The sequence below is a fragment of the Hyperolius riggenbachi genome, chromosome 2, assembly GCF_040937935.1.
Source record: "Hyperolius riggenbachi isolate aHypRig1 chromosome 2, aHypRig1.pri, whole genome shotgun sequence".
NCBI classification, from domain to species: domain Eukaryota; kingdom Metazoa; phylum Chordata; class Amphibia; order Anura; family Hyperoliidae; genus Hyperolius; species Hyperolius riggenbachi.
In genome coordinates, this window is record NC_090647.1 from 147,856,246 (window position 1) to 147,878,457 (window position 22,212).

General features: G+C 47.6%; 1 protein-coding gene across 1 annotated transcript in view; it reads left to right on the plus strand.

Moving 5' to 3' along the window:
* The window catches only part of MCRS1 (microspherule protein 1), a 42,367-nt gene extending 20,630 nt beyond the window's left edge, over positions 1-21,737 (plus strand). The window contains 5 exon segments of the mRNA XM_068267660.1: positions 4,197-4,279; positions 15,257-15,344; positions 19,270-19,397; positions 21,556-21,621; positions 21,623-21,737. Of these exon segments, the coding sequence (XP_068123761.1) occupies positions 4,197-4,279; positions 15,257-15,344; positions 19,270-19,397; positions 21,556-21,621; positions 21,623-21,643 (386 nt within the window). The 3' untranslated portion in view covers positions 21,644-21,737.
* Positions 21,738-22,212: the final 475 nt, after the last annotated feature.

The window sequence follows — 22,212 nt, forward strand, 5'->3', positions numbered from 1 at the left end:
CTCCTGGCTGGAGTGAAGCTATAATTCTGTTTTGCTGCACCATAATAATGTTCAGTATGTATATTCTGGTTAATATGGCACAGTGATTACAGTACTAAACTTGCATTCTACACTGAAAGCTGTGCAAACTAAACATTCTGTGAAGGTACTTAGGAGTCCGTTTTTTTTTTTTAGTTGCCAGATTTAATAAAAATATCAATTCTATGAAATACTAGGGCAATCGATAATTTATCAAAAATATTGTTGAATTGATTGGGAATGTCTAACTGCATGGGAGAAGGAAGCGGGAGTGGGAGATATTTGACAGCTGCGTAGCTTTCTACTGAATAGAGTGGTAAGAAGATAGCAGTGGCAGCATTTCTGTAGGTATTAAGATTAAAACTGAGTGGTAAAAAGTGGTGAAAGATCTACAGTGTTGTGAAAAACTATTTGCCCCCTTCCTGATTTCTTATTCTTTTGCATGTTTGTCACACTTAAATGTTTCTGCTCATCAACAACCGTTAACTATTAGTCAAAGATAACATAATTGATCACAAAATGCAGTTTTAAATGATGGTTTTTATTATTTAGTGAGGAAAAAAAACTCCAATCCTACATGGCCCTGTGTGAAAAAGAAATTGCCCCCTGAACCTAATAACTGGTTGGGCCACCCTTAGCAGCAATAACTGCAATCAAGCGTTTGCGATAACTTGCAACGAGTCTTTTACAGCGCTCTGGAGGAATTTTGTCCCACTCATCTTTGCAGAATTGTTATAATTCAGCTTTATTTGAGGGTTTTCTAGCATGAACCGCCTTTTTAAGGTCATGCCACAACATCTCAATAGGATTCAGGTCAGGACTTTGATTAGGCCACTCCAAAGTCTTAATTTTGTTTTTCTTCAGCCATTCAGAGGTGGATTTGCTGGTGTGTTTTGGGTCATTGTCCTGCTGCAGCACCCAAGATCGCTTCAGCTTGAGTTGACGAACAAATGGCCGGACATTCTCCTTCAGGATTTTTTGGTAGACAGTAGAATTCATGGTTCCATCTATCACAGCAAGCCTTCCAGGTCCTGAAGCAGCAAAACAACCCCAGACCGTCACACTACCACCACCATATTTTACTGTTGGTATGATGTTCTTTTACTGAAATGCTGTGTTACTTCTACGCCAGATGTAACTGGACACGCACCTTCCAAAAAGTTCAACTTTTGTCTCGTCGGTCCACAAGGTATTTTCCCAGAAGTCTTGGCAATCATTGAAATGTTTTTTAGCAAAATTGAGACGAGCCTTAATGTTCTTTTTGCTTAAGTGTTTTGCGCCTTGGATATCTTCCATGCAGACCGTTTTTTTCCCAGTCTCTTTCTTATGGTGGAGTCGTGAACACTGACCTTAATTGAGGCAAGTGAGGCCTGCAGTTCTTTAGATGTTGTCCTGCGGTCTTTTGTGGCCTCTCGGATGAGTTTTCTCTGCACTCTTGGGGTAATTTTGGTTAGCCGGCCACTCCTGGGAAGGTTCATCACTGTTCCATGTTTTTGCTGTTTGTGGATAATGGCTCTCACTGTGGTTCGCTGGAGTCCCAAAGCTTTAGAAATGGCTTTATAACCTTTACCAGTCTGATAGATCTCAATTACTTTTGTTCTCATTTGTTCCTGAATTTCTTTGGATCTTGGCATGATGTCTATCTTTTGAGGTGCTTTTGGTCTACTTCTCTGTGTCAGATAGCTCCTATTTAAGTGATTTCTTGGTTGAAACTGGTGTGGCAGTAATCAGGCCTGGGGGTGACTACAGAAATTGAACTCCGGTGTGATAAACCACAGTTAAGTTATTTTTTAACAAGGGGAGCAATCACTTTTTCACACAGGGCCATATAGATTTGGAGTTTTTTTTTTCTCACTAAATAATAAAAACCATCATTTAAAACTGCATTTTGTGTTCAATTATGTTATCTGACTAATAGTTAACGGTTTTTGATGAGCAGAAACATTTAAGTGTGACAAACATGCAAAAGAATAAGAAATCAGGAAGGGGGCAAATAGTTTTTCCCATCACTGTATATTCCTCAATCGTTTTCAGTCTCTGGGGTCAGAAACAAAGCTAAGAGATGAGTTATGAAATTATTTGCAGTCAAGGCATGATAGCTCAAATTTTCTTTAGTAGGTGATAAGAAGCCAGATAAGGAAGTGAAAGGTGAATTGCTGCTTCATGTAATGGAAGAGTATTTACCTCAGATATCCATAAAGAGAGATCTCACTGGCTCTAATGCTGGGAATACACGTTTCGTTTTTGCCTTCGTTTTAGCCTTCGTTTCGATTGTGCCTTTTGTCCTTGTCGTTCCCGAAATAATCGAACGTACGGTTAATATCACCACCCACGGTTTCGTTTTTTTTTTTCGATTCTGATGGTTTTGTTTTTCCAATGATCGAAGGCTGCAAAGAAACGAAACAAAAGTCCCTTTTTACAGGGACGGACTAACATAAACGAACATATAATCGATCTGAACAGCCATCAAGCCTACCAATGGCTCGATTAGATGGATAAAGAGAGATAATATCAAACATGTTCGATCACTAGTCGTTCGTTTTTGGGGTCTATTAATCGAAACTATAATGAGATTATGACTATTTTCACATACGTTTTCAACACTCGATTCGTTTACTGAACGAATCGAAGGCTAAAACGAAGGCAAAAACGAAACGTGTATTCCCAGCATAAGAGCTTATTTCCACTCCCATTCTGCTGTGTAGCCACAGCCAGAATCGCCATGCCATGAACTGCTTTAGTGATTTGCTGTGTCCTGCAGAAATCCATGGTGTGAAATGGACGGCAAGCCATAAAAAAGTTAGCATCTCCCAGGGCAGCTCGCATGCAGGAAAGCGCTGCAGATTCAGGCATAGTGGAAGCTGGCCCAAAGAAGTCCCCATGAAGAAGAGGAAGAGATGAGTGGGTAGGAGTATAAGCGTCATCATCATTAGGGAAGCAAAGTACAACCATTCATTCATTCATCCCATAATACCTAACATGACTTCCGACTTAAAGTCAACTGGCCAATAGGTATGGAGTTTTGGTGTGGTGATCACATTCATGCAGGGATACGCTGGTTCCTGAATGCCAATGGTCAGCTAACAGGTCAAGAGTCATCCTGGGCATTATGGGATGGAAGATCCTAGCAAACTCTTTCCAGGGTGAATTCCATCCCGAACTATGCTAGTGTTATGAGAAACCAAAGAAAAAGGATTATTAAAGTCCCTGGTGGTATGATTACTTCCAGGTTTTGTTTAAAAGTGGCACAATTTTTTCACAAGCCTTTAGACCCTAAAATCATACTGCATGTTTAAGGGCTGGTTCAGACGGACGCTTGCGGAGCGTTTACCGCAAGCATTCGGAACGTCGCGTTAAACGCTCCCATTCAAGTGAATGGGAGCGTTTGCACCGAGCTTTTACACGAACGCGGTGTTCGGGTCCCGATTTATGCTTGCGTTCGTGACCGCCCTGGAAGCTACATGTAGCTTCCAGGGGCGGCCAACCGTGACGGGTAATGTCCCCCTAGGGTAATAAAAACTCCGGACGCGAAGGCTGCTGAAAGCCTCACCGCGCAGCAGCCGCCGCACGTCATCAAACACGATGCTGCGCAGACATCCGTGTGAACCAGCCCTAAAGATGCCTGATATGCCTTCTACCCTATTTTTTGCTTGTAAGGTAAAAAGTAAATTGTAAATTAAGAATAGGATTGTGTATTTGAGTAAACAGAGAACAGTGAAGAGGGAGACTGAGCAGTTCAGAGTGGCGGAGTGTCCACAGAGTAAATCAGTGGACTGGGTCAAGAGGATAGGTTAGGGTCCTTTTTGCACCAAATTCGTTTAGAGGAACTGAACCTGAATCGCATACATTTTGCCAATCACAAGTTATAGGGCAGAAATCGCATCAACTATTTTACACCAGTGCAATTCAATTCTTTTCTGAATGCAAACACTGCTTCCGTTGCATTTTTTGGTGTTTTGAGCTTGTACAAAATCAGAGAAAAGTGCAAATGCAAAAAATAAAGAAATAACAAAAACCCTGCATGCTCAAAATCACAATTGTGTACCAATGTAATTGCGTTTGCATAATGCAATAATTTATTTTTTTATATACTTTTAATTTTGGTTTATAGAATGTTTTTGGGTTTTGTTTTTTTTATTGTGCTTTGATAACATTACTGTACTGTAATTTTTTCGTAGGTATGAGCTCTCCAGACTTTGATACACAGACACTGGCGGTACTGCGAGGTCGCATGGTTCGGTACTTGATGAGATCTCGAGAGGTAATATTTGTAGACTCAAAAGTTCAGGGTATATGTTTAAGTTTGGCTAAACATAACTTTACATTTACCAGAGATTTAGGTTATGAGATAAGACATGACACTAACATATCAGCCTAGTAGAGAGCAGAGATATAGCCACAGCAGCACAGGATCAGACACGGCACTGACATAGCAGCCTAGTGGAGAGCAGAGATATAGCCGCAGCAGCACAGGATCAGACATGGCACTGACATAGCAGCCTAGTGGAGAGCAGAGAGGTAGCCGCAGCAGCACAGGATCAGACACGGCACTGACATAGCAGCCTAGAGGAGAGCAGAGAGGTAGCCGCAGCAGCACAGGATCAGACACGGCACTGACATAGCAGCCTAGTAGAGAGCAGAAATATAGCCACAGCAGCACAGGATCAGACACAGCTCTGACATATCAGCCTAGTAGAGAGCAGAGAGATAGCCACAGCAGCACAGGATCAGACATGGCCCTGGCATAGCAGCCTAGTGGAGAGCAGAGATATAGCCGCAGCAGCACAGGATCAGACACAGCACTGGCATAGCAGCCTAGTAGAGAGCAGAGATATAGCCACAGCAGCACAAGATCAGACATGGCCCTGGCATAGCAGCCTAGTGGAGTGCAGAGATATAGCCGCAGCAGCACAGGATCAGACACAACACTGGCATAGCAGCCTAGTAGAGAGCAGAGATATAGCCACAGCAGCACAGGATCAGACATGGCCCTGGCATAGCAGCCTAGTAGAGAGCAGAGATATAGCCGCAGCAGCACAGGATCAGACATGGCCCTGGCATAGCAGCCTAGTAGAGAGCAGAGATATAGCCACAGCAGCACAGGATCAGACATGGCCCTGGCATAGCAGCCTAGTAGAGAGCAGAGATATAGCCGCAGCAGCACAGGATCAGACATGGCCCTGGCATAGCAGCCTAGTGGAGAGCAGAGATATAGCCGCAGCAGCACAGGATCAGACACGGCACTGACATAGCAGCCTAGTGGAGAGCAGACATTGCTGCAGCAGCACAGGATCAGACACAGCACTGACATAGCAGCCTACTGGAGAGCAGACATTGCTGCAGCAGCACAGGATCAGACACAGCACTGACATAGCAGCCTAGTGGAGAACAGAGATATAGCCGCATCAGCACAGGATCAGACACGGCACTGACATAGCAGCCTAGTGGAGAGCAGAGATATAGCCGCAGCAGCACAGGATCAGACATGGCTCACATATCAGCCTAGTAGAGAGCAGAGATATAGCCGCAGCAGCACAGGATCAGACACGGCACTGACATAGCAGCCTAGTGGAGAGCAGAGGTATAGCCGCAGCAGCACAGGATCAGACATGGCACTGACATAGCAGCCTAGTGGAGAGCAGAGATATAGCCACAGCAGCACAGGATCAGACACAGCACTGACATAGCAGCCTAGTGGAGAACAGAGATATAGCCGCATCAGCACAGGATCAGACACAGGACTGGCATAGCAGCCTAGTGGAGAGCAGCGATATAGCCGCAGTAGCACAGGATCAGACACAGCACTGGCATAGCAGCCTAGTGGAGAGCAGAGATATAGCCGCAGTAGCACAGGATCAGACACAGCACTGGCATAGCAGCCTAGTGGAGAGTAGAGATATAGCCGCAGCAGCACAGGATCAGACACAGCACTGGCATAGCAGCCTAGTGGAGAGCAGAGATATAGCCGCAGTAGCACAGGATCAGACACAGCACTGGCATAGCAGCCTAGTGGAGAGCAGAGATATAGCCGCAGTAGCACAGGATCAGACGCACCACTGGCATAGCAGCCTAGTGGAGAGCAGAGATATAGCCGCAGCAGCACAGGATCAGACGCAGCACTGACATAGCAGCCTAGTGGAGAGCAGAGATATAGCCGCAGCAGCACAGGATCAGACATGGCTCACATATCAGCCTAGTAGAGAGCAGAGATATAGCCGCAGCAGCACAGGATCAGACACGGCACTTACATAGCAGCCTAGTGGAGAGCAGAGGTATAGCCGCAGCAGCACAGGATCAGACATGGCACTGACATAGCAGCCTAGTGGAGAGCAGAGATATAGCCACAGCAGCACAGGATCAGACACAGCACTGACATAGCAGCCTAGTGGAGAACAGAGATATAGCCGCATCAGCACAGGATCAGACACAGGACTGGCATAGCAGCCTAGTGGAGAGCAGAGATATAGCCGCAGTAGCACAGGATCAAACACAGCACTGGCATAGCAGCCTAGTGGAGAGCAGAGATATAGCCGCAGTAGCACAGGATCAGACACAGCACTGGCATAGCAGCCTAGTGGAGAGTAGAGATATAGCCGCAGCAGCACAGGATCAGACACAGCACTGGCATAGCAGCCTAGTGGAGAGCAGAGATATAGCCGCAGTAGCACAGGATCAGACACAGCACTGGCATAGCAGCCTAGTGGAGAGCAGAGATATAGCCGCAGTAGCACAGGATCAGACGCACCACTGGCATAGCAGCCTAGTGGAGAGCAGAGATATAGCCGCAGCAGCACAGGATCAGACGCAGCACTGGCATAGCAGCCTAGTGGAGAGCAGACATATAGCCGCAGCAGCACAGGATCAGACGCAGCACTGGCATAGCAGCCTAGTGGAGAGCAGAGATATACCCGCAGCAGCACAGGATCAGACACAGCCCTTACATAGCAGCCTAGTGGAGAGCAGAGAGGTAGCCGCAGCAGCACAGGATCAGACACGGCACTGACATAGCAGCCTAGTGGAGAGCAGAGAGGTAGCCGCAGCAGCACAGGATCAGACACGGCACTGACATAGCAGCCTAGTTGAGAGCAGAGATATAGCCGCAGCAGCATAGGATCAGACATGGCCCTGACATAGCAGCCTAGTGGAGAGCAGACATTGCTGCAGCAGCACAGGATCAGACACAGAACTGGCATAGCAGCCTAGTGGAGAGCAGAGATATAGCCGCAGCAGCACAGGATCAGACACGGACCTGACATTGCAGCCTAGTGGAGAGCAGACATATAGCCGCAGCAGCACAGGATCAGACACGGCACTGACATAGCCTAGTGGAGAGCAGAGAGGTAGCCGCAGCAGCTCAGGATCAGATGCAGCACTGGCATAGCAGCCTAGTGGAGAGCAGAGGTATAGCCGCAGCAGCACAGGATCAGATGCAGCACTGGCATAGCAGCCTAGTGGAGAGCAGAGGTATAGCCGCAGCAGCACAGGATCAGACACGGCCCTGACATAGCAGCCTAGTGGAGAGCAGAGATATAGCCGCAGCAGCACAGGATCAGACACAGCACTGACATAGCAGCCTAGTGGAGAGCAGACCTATAGCCGCAGCAGCACAGGATCAGACACGGCACTGACATAACAGCCTAGTGGAGAGCAGAGAGGTAGCCGCAGCAGCACAGGATCAGACACGGCACTGACATAGCAGCCTAGTGGAGAGCAGAGAGGTAGCCGCAGCAGCACAGGATCAGACACGGCACTGACATAACAGCCTAGTGGAGAGCAGAGAGGTAGCCGCAGCAGCACAGGATCAGACACGGCCCTGACATAGCAGCCTAGTGGAGAGCAGAGATATAGCCGCAGCAGCACAGGATCACACACGGCACTGACATAACAGCCTAGTGGAGAGCAGAGATATAGCCGCAGCAGCACAGGATCAGACACGGCACTGACATAGCAGCCTAGTGGAGAGCAGACATATAGCCGCAGCAGCACAGGATCAGACACGGCACTGACATAGCAGCCTAGTGGAGAGCAGAGAGGTAGCCGCAGCAGCACAGGATCAGATGCAGCACTGGCATAGCAGCCTAGTGGAGAGCAGAGGTATAGCCGCAGCAGCACAGGATCAGACACGGCCCTGACATAGCAGCCTAGTGGAGAGCAGAGATATAGCCGCAGCAGCACAGGATCAGACACAGCACTGACATAGCAGCCTAGTGGAGAGCAGAGATATAGCCGCAGTAGCACAGGATCAGACACGGCACTGACATAGCAGCCTAGTGGAGAACAGAGAGGTAGCCGCAGCAGCACAGGATCAGACACGGCACTGACATAGCAGCCTAGTGGAGAGCAGAGATATAGCCGCAGTAGCACAGGATCAGAAGCACCACTGGCATAGCAGCCTAGTGGAGAGCAGAGATATAGCCGCAGCAGCACAGGATCAGACGCTGCACTGGCATAGCAGCCTAGTGGAGAGCAGAGATATAGCCGCAGCAGCACAGGATCAGACGCAGCACTGGCATAGCAGCCTAGTGGAGAGCAGAGAGGTAGCCGCAGCAGCACAGGATCAAACACGGCCCTTACATAGCAGCCTAGTGGAGAGCAGAGATATAGCCACAGCAGCACAGGATCAGACACAGCACTGACATAGCAGCCTAGTGGAGAGCAGAGATATAGCCGCAGCAGCACAGGATCAGACACTGCTCTCCACTAGGCTGCTATGTCAGTGCCGTGTCTGATCCTGTGCTGCTGCGGCTACCTCTCTGCTCTCCACTAGGCTGCTATGCCAGTGTCGTGTCTGATCCTGTGCTGCTGCGGCTACCTCTCTGCTCTCCACTAGGCTGCTATGTCAGTGCCGTGTCTGATCCTGTGCTGCTGCGGCTACCTCTCTGTTCTCCACTAGGCTGCTATGTCAGTGCCGTGTCTGATCCTGTGCTGCTGCGGCTACCTCTCTGCTCTCCACTAGGCTGCTATGTCAGTGCCGTGTCTGATCCTGTGCTGCTGCGGCTACCTCTCTGCTCTCCACTAGGCTGCTTTGTTAGTGCTGAGAGGTAGCCGCAGCAGCACAAGATCAGACACGGCACTGACATAGCAGCCTAGTGGAGAGCAGAGAGGTAGCCGCAGCAGCACAGGATCAGACACGGCACTGGCATAGCAGCCTAGTGGAGAGCAGAGAGGTAGCCGCAGCAGCACAGGATCAGACACGGCCCTGACATAGCAGCCTAGTGGAGAGCAGAGATATAGCCACAGCAGCACAGGATCAGACACGGCACTGACATAGCAGCCTAGTGGAGAGCAGACATATAGCCGCAGCAGCACAGGATCAGACGCAGCACTGACAGCAGCCTAGTGGAGAGCAGAGAGGTAGCCGCAGCAGCACAGGATCAGACGCAGCACTGGCATAGCAGCCTAGTGGAGAGCAGAGATATAACCGCAGCAGCACGGGATCAGACGCAGCACTGGCATAGCAGCCTAGTGGAGAGCAGAGATATAGCCGCAGCAGCACAGGATCAGACACGGCACTGACATAGCAGCCTAGTGGAGAGCAGACATATAGCCGCAGCAGCACAGGATCAGACACGGCACTGACATAACAGCCTAGTGGAGAGCAGAGAGGTAGCCGCAGCAGCACAGGATCAGACACGGCCCTGACATAGCAGCCTAGTGGAGAGCAGAGATCTAGCCGCAGCAGCACAGGATCAGACACGGCACTGACATAGCAGCCTAGTGGAGAGCAGAGATATAGCCGCAGCAGCACAGGATCAGACACGGCACTGACATAACAGCCTAGTGGAGAGCAGAGAGGTAGCCGCAGCAGCACAGGATCAGACACGGCACTGACATAACAGCCTAGTGGAGAGCAGAGAGGTAGCCGCAGCAGCACAGGATCAGACACGGCCCTGACATAGCAGCCTAGTGGAGAGCAGAGATATAGCCGCAGCAGCACAGGATCAGACACGGCACTGACATAACAGCCTAGTGGAGAGCAGAGAGGTAGCCGCAGCAGCACAGGATCAGACACGGCACTGACATAGCAGCCTAGTGGGGAGCAGAGAGGTAGCCGCAGCAGCACAGGATCAGATGCAGCACTGGCATAGCAGCCTAGTGGAGAGCAGAGGTATAGCCGCAGCAGCACAGGATCAGACACGGCCCTGACATAGCAGCCTAGTGGAGAGCAGAGATATAGCCGCAGCAGCACAGGATCAGACACAGCACTGGCATAGCAGCCTAGTGGAGAGCAGAGATATAGCCGCAGTAGCACAGGATCAGACACAGCACTGGCATAGCAGCCTAGTGGAGAGCAGAGATATAGCCGCAGTAGCACAGGATCAGAAGCACCACTGGCATAGCAGCCTAGTGGAGAGCAGAGATATAGCCGCAGCAGCACAGGATCAGACGCTGCACTGGCATAGCAGCCTAGTGGAGAGCAGAGATATAGCCGCAGCAGCACCGGATCAGATGCAGCACTGGCATAGCAGCCTAGTGGAGAGCAGAGATATAGCCGCAGCAGCACAGGATCAGACGCTGCACTGGCATAGCAGCCTAGTGGAGAGCAGAGATATAGCCGCAGCAGCACAGGATCAGACACAGCACTGACATAGCAGCCTAGTGGAGAGCAGAGAGGTAGCCGCAGCAGCACAGGATCAGACACGGCACTGGCATAGCAGCCTAGTGGAGAGCAGAGAGGTAGCCGCAGCAGCACAGGATCACACGGCACTGACATAGCAGCCTAGTGGAGAGCAGACATATAGCCGCAGCAGCACAGGATCAGACGCAGCACTGACAGCAGCCTAGTGGAGAGCAGAGAGGTAGCCGCAGCAGCACAGGATCAGACGCAGCACTGGCATAGCAGCCTAGTGGAGAGCAGAGATATAACCGCAGCAGCACAGGATCAGACGCAGCACTGGCATAGCAGCCTAGTGGAGAGCAGCGATATAGCCGCAGCAGCACAGGATCAGACACGGCACTGACATAGCAGCCTAGTGGAGAGCAGACATATAGCCGCAGCAGCACAGGATCAGACACGGCACTGACATAGCAGCCTAGTGGAGAGCAGAGAGGTAGCCGCAGCAGCACAGGATCAGACACGGCACTGACATAACAGCCTAGTGGAGAGCAGAGAGGTAGCCGCAGCAGCACAGGATCAGACACGGCCCTGACATAGCAGCCTAGTGGAGAGCAGAGATATAGCCGCAGCAGCACAGGATCAGACACGGCACTGACATAACAGCCTAGTGGAGAGCAGAGAGGTAGCCGCAGCAGCACAGGATCAGACACAGCACTGACATAGCAGCCTAGTGGAGAGCAGAGAGGTAGCCGCAGCAGCACAGGATCAGACACGGCCCTGACATAGCAGCCTAGCCTCCTTATCGGTAACCCCGAGTCAGGCTCGGGCTAGAAAGCAACAGCTCAGAGTGGCAATACTGAATTGAATTCATCGGAGCTGTGGAATGTGCATTGCTGCTGCAGATCTATCTAGCAGTATGATTTTTAGGATCTAAAAGCTTGAGAAAAAATTGCACCGCTTTTGGAAAATAAATTTGGAAATAATCATACCGCCAGGGGGGCTAGTGGAGAGCAGAAAGGTAGCCGCAGCAGCACAGGATCAGACACGGCACTGACATAACAGCCTAGTGGAGAGCAGAGAGGTAGCCGCAGCAGCACAGGATCAGACACGGCCCTGACATAGCAGCCTAGCCTCCTTAGCGGTAACCCCGAGTCAGGCTCGGGCTAGAAAGCCACAGCTCAGAGTGGCAATACTGAATTGAATCCATCGGAGCTGTGGAATGTGCAGGGCTGCTGCAGATCTATCTAGCAGTATGATTTTTAGGATCTAAAAGCTTGAGAAAAAATTGCACCGCTTTTGGAAAAAAAAATTGGAAATAATCATACCGCCAGGGGGGCTAGTGGAGAGCAGAGAGGTAGCCGCAGCAGCACAGGATCAGACGCTGCACTGGCATAGCAGCCTAGTGGAGAGTAGACATATAGCCGCAGCAGCACAGGATCAGACACAACACTGGCAGAAAATAGTGTGAAAACCTGGTCTGTTTCATATTGAAAATTGTGGCAACATTCAGGGAACAAGCATCAATCCCTAAAAAAGAATTGCAAACAGAATTGTGGAAAAATAAAATGGATTTTGCAGCGATTTTCAGTGTGAAACAGTGCCCTAAGTGATATGGATACACTTGGGTAACTATATAAGGAAAAGGGTCAGGTCTTCAACTAAGAAAATAACAAAACAAAAAAAACCCTCTAGCTCTGTGTACCTGTAGTAAACATGATTCCTCCCATGCTGCATGAGGCACTTTTTCTGTACCACACTGACAGAGTACGAGGATTTTTTTTCTCTTTTCCTCATAACTCTTATTTTGTAAAAGATGTATTTTATTATACAGTAGTTCATTACTCTTCTCATTCTCTTACGTCGCCAAGTTCTGATAACTCAATTTATATGAAGGGCCACTTTCATTTTGCATTTTGTAATTTCTATGTTCTAAAGCAGTATCCTGTCCCACTTGTTTGTTTAGTATGTAAAATCATTTTCAATAAACACAAAGTTAAAAAAAATAAAGATTGGCCAATTCTTACCATTTCCATGTAGTTTGAGACCTCACCTACACAATCTATTCTTGGAATATTTAAATTCTGTTGTCCCTCATTTTTACATGGCGGTAGTAAAATTGGCCAATCAAAATTGGATGTATGTAGCAGGCTTTAGGGTGCATACACACATTCAATTTTAGCACGTCCATGTAGTGCCAGCAGATTTTGAATACTATGAACAGATTGTGTAGGTAAGCTCTCATACTACATTGAGGTGGTACAATTTGGCAATCAGAATTGAATGTGTGTATGCACCCTTAGGGCTGATCCACATTGCTGAGCGTTTTGTGCTCTGCCCATGTTTTTTTTTTTTAAAGCACTCAAAATAGTCACTGCCACAATTTTAATGCAAATCGATGTATTTTTTTTTTAACCTCTTGAGGACCGCAGTGTTAACCCCCCCCCCCCCCCTAAAGACCAGGGCATTTTGAATTAAATTGGCCACTGCAGCTTTAAGGCCAAGCTGCAGGGCCACACGACACAGCACACAAGTGATTTCCCCCTCCTCCCTTTCTTCCTACCAACAGAGCTCTCTGTTGGTGGGGTCTAATCGCCCCTCAGATGTTTATTTGTTTACTTGTGTTTTTGTTTTTTATAAAAAAAAATTTTTTATTACTGTCTTTTTTTATTACTGTCTTGCACTCCCCCCCCCCCCCCCCCGCCAGCCAATCCCAGGCGATCACCCCTGTGGTGAAGGGGACAGCCGTGTCACACGGCTGTCCCCAGTACAGCGCTGCTGCAGATCGCAGCTCTGTACCAGTACTTATACGGCGATTTCACCGTCTAACAGTCTCCCAAGCAGCGATTGCCGCTCGGAGACTGAAGGCCGGGCGGAGCTCCGCCCCAGAGCAGAAGATGCGCGCGCAATCTCCTGCAAAACAGCGGTCCTGGGGCTGCAGCCACGTCCATCGGCGTGACTCGGTCGGCTACAGGTTAATAAAAGTTAAAAGATACCTGAGGTGATATGTGCCATGATGAGATAGACCTGTGTATGTATAGTGCCTAGCACACAAATAACTATGATGTGTTCCATTTTTTTCTTTCTCTGCCTGAAAGAGTTAAAAATCAGGTATGTAAGTGGCTGACTCAGTCCTGACAGGAAGTGACTACAGTGTGACCCTCACTGATAATTTCCAACTATAAAACACTTTACTAGCAGAAAATGGCTTCTGAGGGCAGGAAAGAGATAAAAAGGGTCAATAGTTCAGATTTTAGATCTGTCATGCTTCAATGAATGTGTCATTGAGCAAAAACAATAAAATAGTTAAAACTTAAAGTAGATTTAAACCTAAAATAAAAACGTGGATTATCTTAAAAAGTCATTTTTAGGAGAAGGGAGATAGATACAATAGTTTCATTAGTTTATTTTCACTTCGGGTGTCCTTTAATGCAGCGTGTAGGGAGTGCAACACGCTCTGCAGTGTGGCTCAGCCCTAAGTCATACAATACTACGACAAGGGCCACCTAGAATATAGAATAAGTTCCCAGTATTGGAGAAATCACTATGAATTCTTGGATCTTCTCGTCATGCACAGTTAATTTCCACCACCAAGGTGTGCATAGTAAGCAGCATTGGGTATATAGTGTACCTAAAAGTTTAAATGTAGTTAAAACATCCTCTCTTGACTTAAAGTGGATCCGAGATGAAAAACTAACAAATAACTTGTGTATAAATCTTATCTAAAGTTTAGATAGTTTACACAGCAAATCTAGCTACAAACAGCTTTAATAGAATATGATTATTTCTTCCTGTGATACGACAGCAGCCATATTGTTTGTAAACATTACACAGCGGCAGGCTTATCTGCATCTTGAGCAAAAAACCTAATTCCTCCCTCCTCCCCTCTGCCTCTGAAATCTCTGGCTAGTAATACCTCCCCCTCCTCCTGCCCAGACTGAGCTCCCCATGAGCCCTTGCTACTGTCTGAAAGTGCCTTGGCTCTCTGAAAACCTGTGGGCGTGGCTTGTTTAGTTTAAGGCTTCTTTCACACTAAGGCGTTGCGTTAGGTGCTATGCTAAGGTCGCATAACGTGCACCTAACAGTGGTGGTGGCGGCAGAGGACGTTAGCAAAGAGCTGCGTTAAGCGGCTCTTTGATATATCCGTGATGCGTACTATAGTACGCATGCGCTGGTGGAGAACACGTGAGCGGAACACGCCGCATCACGTGGTCCTGCCAGTGACGTCAGTACAGTGCAGTGAATATTAATTAGCCATGTGGCTAATCACTGCGCCTGTGCAAGCAGGCTAACGCGGCAAAACCGCTCTAACGTCGTAGCATGCTGCACTTTAGATTGACGTGCAGTGTTACAATGTAACGCAACGTGGGCACTGTGAACAGCCCATTGCAGTTACATTGCTGTGCGTTGGGGAGCGTTACAGGCTGCACCAACGTGTGCCTGTAACGTCTCACTGTGAAAGCAGCCTAAAGGGAATTACAATATTAAAACAAAAACAAAAGTATTTGGCTTGAGGAATGTCCTATAAGCAATAGGAAAGGAACACAATTATGCAATGAGTAAAAGTTCACCTCGGATCCACTTTAATATTTAGTTTACCATACCAGACATAGTGATAAGACCATCACACTACAAAGTAATATTTACTTTTTCATAACCACAAACTATTTAATTTCTGACTAGATAACACTTGGCAGAGCCACAAAGGATAACCAGATTGATGTTGACCTGTCACTGGAGGGTCCGGCGTGGAAGATTTCTCGTAAGCAAGGTTAGTAATCCTGGACTGTTTGTTCTTTTATATATATTTTTTTTTCATTTGTGTCAAACATAATTTGACTGTCAGGTTGGCATATGTTGGCAGTAAGAACATTAAAATACAGATATACAAGTGACAAACGGTGTTTATGGAGATTTTGTGAGAAGTTTCAAGTTACTTTCTATATATAAAGAGAGATGTTTGACATAAATTGTCATACGTTTGTAAAATAGCTTGCTGTACTACTTGACCCTGGCCTGAATATAAATTCCCACCAATCACTGAACAGTGATTACTGTTTAACACTTTTTTTTTTTTTTTTTAACCATTTATTACTTGTTAGTCAGAATGCCAAGATGTTTACTGCTGTGAACATCTTGCAGTTTTTCTCTGGGTAGGGAGGGGAGGCGGGGCCAGGTGCCTGAAGTCAGGTGTTTGGGGGGGGGGGGGGTCTTCGGGATGGCTTCAAGGGACAAAGCAGCACAGGTAACTATAACTTTTCTTTTACAGGAAGGCTGCTAGATTTTAATTTTAGCCTGAAGAGCCACTTTACATTTCAAAAATTACATGTGTGCAGATTCTGGAAGCTGAGTGGGATATATATGCATTTCATTTGTCCTTCTTTCCGGATAATGTGCCCGTGCATGTTCAGTGTTTTGTAAAGCATGTACATTTGCATTCTCAGTAATCACCATGCCGACACAAAGCACTTCAAACACAGCATAATGGGTAAGACGGCATTTAGAAAAAGCAGCTATGAACACAGCTCTTAATATCCTAGGGATGGTGGAAGCAAGGTCATAGCAGGGCTTCCCTTCCCCTTTACAAATATATACTGTAGACCAGTGGTTCCCAACCTTTTTGGAGCCGTGACACATCAAACCAAACTTTCAGATCTCCGTGACACGTAGACTAAATGCATGTAATGAGACAGCGGTTCCCCACTAAATGCACATAAGAGACAGCTTTTTACCAGTAAATGCACATAAGAGACAGCTTTTTACCAGTAAATGCACATAAGAGACAGCTTTTTTCCCCAGTATATGTAGGCAGGTGTATATGTGGCCAGTATGTGTAGGCAGGTGTATATGTGCCCAGTATATGTAGCCGGGTATGTGCCCAGTATATTTAGCCAGAGGTATATGTGCCCAGTATATGTAGCCAGAGGTATATGTGCCCAGTATATGTAGCAAGAGGTATATGTGCCCAGTATATGTAGCCAGAGGTATATGTGCCCAGTATATGTAGCCAGGGGTATATGTGCCCAGTATATGTAGCCAGGTGTATATGTACCCAGTATATGTAGCCAGGTGTATATGTGCCCAGTATATGTAGCCAGGTGTATATGTGCCCAGTATATGTAGCCAGGTGTATATGTGCCCAGTATATGTAGCCAGGTGTATATGTGCCTAGTATATGTAGCCAGGGGTATATGTGCCCAGTATATGTAGTCAGGGGTATATGTGCCCAGTATATGTAGCCAGGTGTATATGTGCCCAGTATATGTAGCCAGGGGTATATGTGCCCAGGATATGTAGCCAGGGGTATATGTAGCCAGGGGTATATGTGCCCAATATAAGTAGCCAGGGGTATATGTGCCCAGTATCTGTAGCCAGGGGTATATGTGCCCAGTATATGTAGCCAGGGGTATATGTGCCCAGTATATGTAGCCAGGGGTATATGTGCCCAGTATCTGTAGCCAGGGGTATATGTGCCCAGTATATGTAGCTAGTAGTATATGTGCCCAGTATATGTAGCCAGGTGCCCCCCCCCCCCCCCCCCCCCAGGAAGAGAGAGCAAGGGAAGGAGAGCGGCACCTCAGGGTGCTCTCCCTCCCTCGCTCTCTCCTCTGGAACAAAGTGCGGTGGCTGGCAGAGGAGCGGAACTTACCTTCCGTGTCTCCGTCTGGTCTCGTCGCAGGCGCGGGATGATTTGCCTCTACTCTGGTCTGATCCAGAGTAGCGGCTGCGGTACCAGAACTTCCGGCGCTTGGAGCAACACGGAAGGTAAGTCCCGCCCGCTGCAAACCCCTGACCGCAGTTCGTTCCAGAGGAGAGAGCGAGGGAGGGAGAGCACCCTAAGGTGAGGGAAGGGGGGGGGAGATGGCCCCCTTCTCCGCCGCTGCCCACAGCTCTCGCTCCACTGCGCTGCTTTCCTCCGAGAGCGGACACTGCGACACATACCCAAAGCTGCCGCGACACATGGGTTGGGAACCACTGCTGTAGACTGAGAGTGTATTGAAGCAAAGAAAATGTAGACTTTTTTTTTTTTTTTTTACTTTTTTTGTTTCTTCTTTTAACCACTTGCCGACCGCACACTCATAACGTGCGTCGGCAAAGTGGCAGCTGCAGGACCAGCGACGCAGTACTGCGTCGCCAGCTGCAGCCTAATTAATCATGAAGCAGCCGCTCGTACGAGCGGCTGCTTCCTGTCAAATCACGGCGGGGGGCTCCGTGAATAGCCTGCGGGCCGCCGATGGCGGCTCGCAGGCTAGATGTAAACACAAGCGGAAATAATCCGCTTTGTTTACATTTGTACGGCGCTGCTGCGCAGCAGCGCCGTAAGGCAGATCGGCGATCCCCGGCCAATCAGCGGCCGGGGATCGCCGCCATGTGACAGGGGACGTCCTGTCACTGGCTGCACAGGACGGATAGCCGTCCTGTGCAGCCCCGATCACCGGGGGAGGCAGCAGGTAGGAGAGGGAGGGGGGAATTTCGCCGCGGAGTGGGGCTTTGAGGTGCCCCCCCCGCCACCCACAGCAGGCAGGAGAGATCAGACCCCCCCAGCACATCATCCCCATAGGGGGGAAAAAAGGGGGGCAATCTGATCTCCCTGCCTGCACCCTGATCTGTGCTGGGGGCTGCAGAGCCCACCCAGCACAGATCAATCAAACCAGCGCTGGTCCTTAAGGGGGGGTAAAGGGTGGGTCCTCAAGTGGTTAACCTCCCTGGCGGTAATGCCGCCGGGAGGCACCGCTCAGCTCCCGCTGGGCCGATTTGCATAATTTTTTTTTTTTTTTTTTTGCTGCACGCAGCTAGCACTTTGCTAGCTGCGTGCAGTGCCCGATCGCCGCCGATCCGCCGCTATACGCGTCGCCGCAGCCCCATTAATGCTGTCAGAGCACATTCTAGCAGATGGCTATACCCATAACCCCCCAGGATCTTTAGAGAGCTAAATGAGAAAGTGGTTACCGTTTTATTAGTTCAAGCAGAAAAAAGTATACAATGCATCAAAAATATTGTGTACTTCTGGTTTTAAAGTCAGATATCATCACTATACATTATGCCAGCAACATAACAACATAAAGCACACTTCTGGTGCAAATAAAATATTGGCCTCAATTCACTAAGATCATGCTGGAGATAAGGCAAGAGAAAACTTGCCACCACCCAGTGAGAGAGTTATCTTATCTCTTCATTCCTTAAGTTACCTCCTCTGTAGTTATTTTCACACACAGTTAATTAACAGCCTGTCTAGAATTCTGGAGTTATTTTTATTTTAAGGAATGAAGAGTTAACTTAGACAGAACAGTTAACTTTAGGTTTGCCTGAGGTAAAATGTTTCCTGAATACTACATGACTCATCACCATGGTGATAACTCTAGAAACGTTATTAAAGACAAGAGATAAGCTTAGTGAATCGAGGCCATTGTGTCCCAGAACATGGTGTTACTAATAAGACTCAGCGAAGCACCATTTGAGCCAGGTTCTGGCATGTTCTCTGCCTCTGGCGGATCGCTCAAACTCAGTCTTATCACGCGAACAACAGTCTGTACGACCCGTCGTTCACAAAAATCAGACGTGTGTATGGGCCTTTATGTACCACAGAGATAAAAGAAACCAGCAAGTGATCCCTTCACACTGCATATATGACTTTACTGTATGCACTGTTGAACTGTATTTGTCCTTGATAAAGACTTTATTTTTCTATAATGAAGGGGTCATCAAACTGAAGAACAACGGAGACTTTTTTATTGCAAATGAGGGCAGAAGAGCTCTGTATATTGATGGTCGGCCTGTGCTACCAGGGAGCAAGTGGAAGCTAAGTCATAACTCTGTAGTAGAGGTAAGTTACAGTGACTATGGTACATTCCTGCACATAAAGAGGTCAGTTCCAGTTTTGTAGTTTACTTGCACTTTTCAAAGCAATACACTTTAAACAATACCAGTTGCCTCGCTCATCCTGCTGATCTTTCATGCATCAGTAGTCTAAATCAGACACCTGAAACATTCAAACATCTGCATGCTTGTTCAGGCTCTATGGCTGAAAGTATAGAGGCAGCTGATCAGACAGCCATGCAGCTAGTGGAAAAGGCCACTTAAGGCCCATACACACGTCGGATTTTTGTGAACGACGGGTCATTTGAACGTCCAGTCGTCCGCACGCCAAATCGCACGCCAATCTGTCGTTCGGGTGATAAGACTGCTTTTGAGGCGATCCGCCCGAACGATTGCTCAAAAGCAATCTTATCACCGAATGACAGTCTGTACACACGCCCGATTTGGCGTGAGCGGACGACTGAATGAAGGGACGTTCAAACGACCCGTCCACAAAAATCCGACTTGTGTATGGGCCTTTAGAGATCTGGGGGGGGGGGGGGGGGGTGGGCTGGAGGAGAGTAGTAATGTTGAAATCATGAGGAGTTAATAGTGATTATAGGCATGAATATCTCTAATATTATCTGAAAAGCGGAAAATACTTGCTAATCTACAAACCTCTCACACTGATCATTGTTTACAGATGATTGCTGGAGTAGATTGAGTGAGTGCTCTTCAAGTGATGCTGCGACTTTTTCAAGTTTATGCAATCAGTGCATTCATGTGATATGCAGAGATACACAAGCGCCAAGTGTATGGAAATGGCGGACTGTGCTCTGTAGAGTTCTTTATAACTAGAGATGTAGCGAACGGTTCCCAGAACTGTTCGCCGCGCGAACATCTCTGAATACATGGGGCATTTACTACTTCCGGGTCGCTCTGACCCGGAGTAGTACGCCTGCGCTGCCCGGCGAAGCGCGTCCTAGATCGCGCTCCTGTTGCCGGGCGCTCTCTGCGCATGTGCGTGACGTCATGAGAGGTATGTGGAGGCTGCCATATTATTTAATTGTAAACAATACAAGTTACCTAGCTGCCAATGTGATCCTCTGGCATAAGTAGTGTCTGAGTCAAAACCCTGGAACAAGCATATAGCTAATCCAGTAAAGCTTGAGTCAGAATACCTCATCTGCTGTATGCTTGTTCAGGGTCTATGGCTAAAAGTATTAGAGGCACAGGATCAGGAGGACTGCCAGACAACTGGTATTGTTTAAAAGGAAATAAATATGTCAGCTTCCATATCCCATATAAACCTATCTTACCAGCATATGAAACAAAAATGGAAGAAAATGAAAATAATTGTGGCATTTAAAACCCATTTTACCAGCATAAGAAGTTGAGTCTTTGTTTGACTACTTAAGGATCGGGCTAATTGAAATCTACGCCCTGTTTTGGTGGTCACCTGGCTGGCAGGGCGTAGATTTCAAATAGCCGCCGCTGCGGTGTATCTGCTGTTCCGTCGCTCCTGCCGATCTCGCTGCTTAATCCCCACCGTGTCTGTTGCCGCAGCTCACTGGCTCTGCCCTGTCTCAATGACTGCAAGAGCCCTGTGAGCGGGTCAGGAGCTGATTTCATTGAAAGACCAGGGTCAGGAGCCAATGAAAGCGGCTCATGACCGGTCACAGGAACTCTGCCACCATAGAGACAGGCAGAGTGGGTGGCCCAGGATGACAGACTGGAATGTGCAGCGATTCGTTGGATTCCGCCGTGATTGCATCGTTTCTGTACCATCGGTCTCTGGTCCTTAAGAGGGCAGAGACCGCTGGTACTTAAGTGGTTAAACCTTCTTCTACCGTTTTGAACCAATGCATACATTTTGTTTCTTGTGTTAGTCTCTTCTGTGATTTGAATCCACCCATTAATACAGTGACGAGGAAACTGCTTAATCTGTGTTCACGTAAACGAAAGTGTGCTGGGTAATGGGAGACCAGTATATTTTTTTATTCCTCCTTTTTTTTCCCCCCCTGTTAATAGTAAACCTGTGGCAGGCCATGTGATCACGTAGAGTTTGTCCTGTAATGCCCCCCCCCCCCCCCCCCCCCCACACACACCACCATAAATTCCTCTTTTTCCAGGAGGCCTTTATCAGCAGTGATGTATAATTATGCAATTTTTTTTTCTTCTCATAGATATCGGGCCTCCGATTTGTGTTCCTTATTAACCAAGATCTCATAGCCCTCATTAAAGCAGAAGCTTGCCAAAATGATCCAGCCTTAAAAGAAGCAATGATGAATGGATATGGAACAATGAAGCTACAGGAGCCAACTTCTACAGTGCACTCTAGTGTTGTAGGTTTTGGGGTATTTCCTTATGAAACCAGAGACTATGATGTTGTGTGGGGATTCCTAGCAACACTAGAGTCTTGGTCTGCTCTAGTCTGTAAAATGCTAACATTGCAGTCTGATGCTATGTGTTTTGTGTTCTTATGTTTGTTTTTTTATGTATATATATATGTAAGTATTTATCTACTCATTGCTTGTATAAAATTTAACTTTTTAAGGAATCTGTGTTGTGATTTTCTTTTGATCTTAGATTTGTAATCAGTCTTTGTTGATCATTGTTTGTGAATGTCTCAGAAATTCAGGAAAATCTGAAATTTTTGTTTTTTTTAATAAGCTGCAAAATCTGTCATTAACCACTTCATGTCAGACTGAAAAGTTAAAATGCATGCGTGCGCAAACACATGCCCTTTTGGCAGATTGGGTGTTCTATATAAACGTCTTTTCCCTATGCATCCATGTCAGCACCTTAGATGGGTAGATGCCCCGCCCACTTCCCCAGAGGAC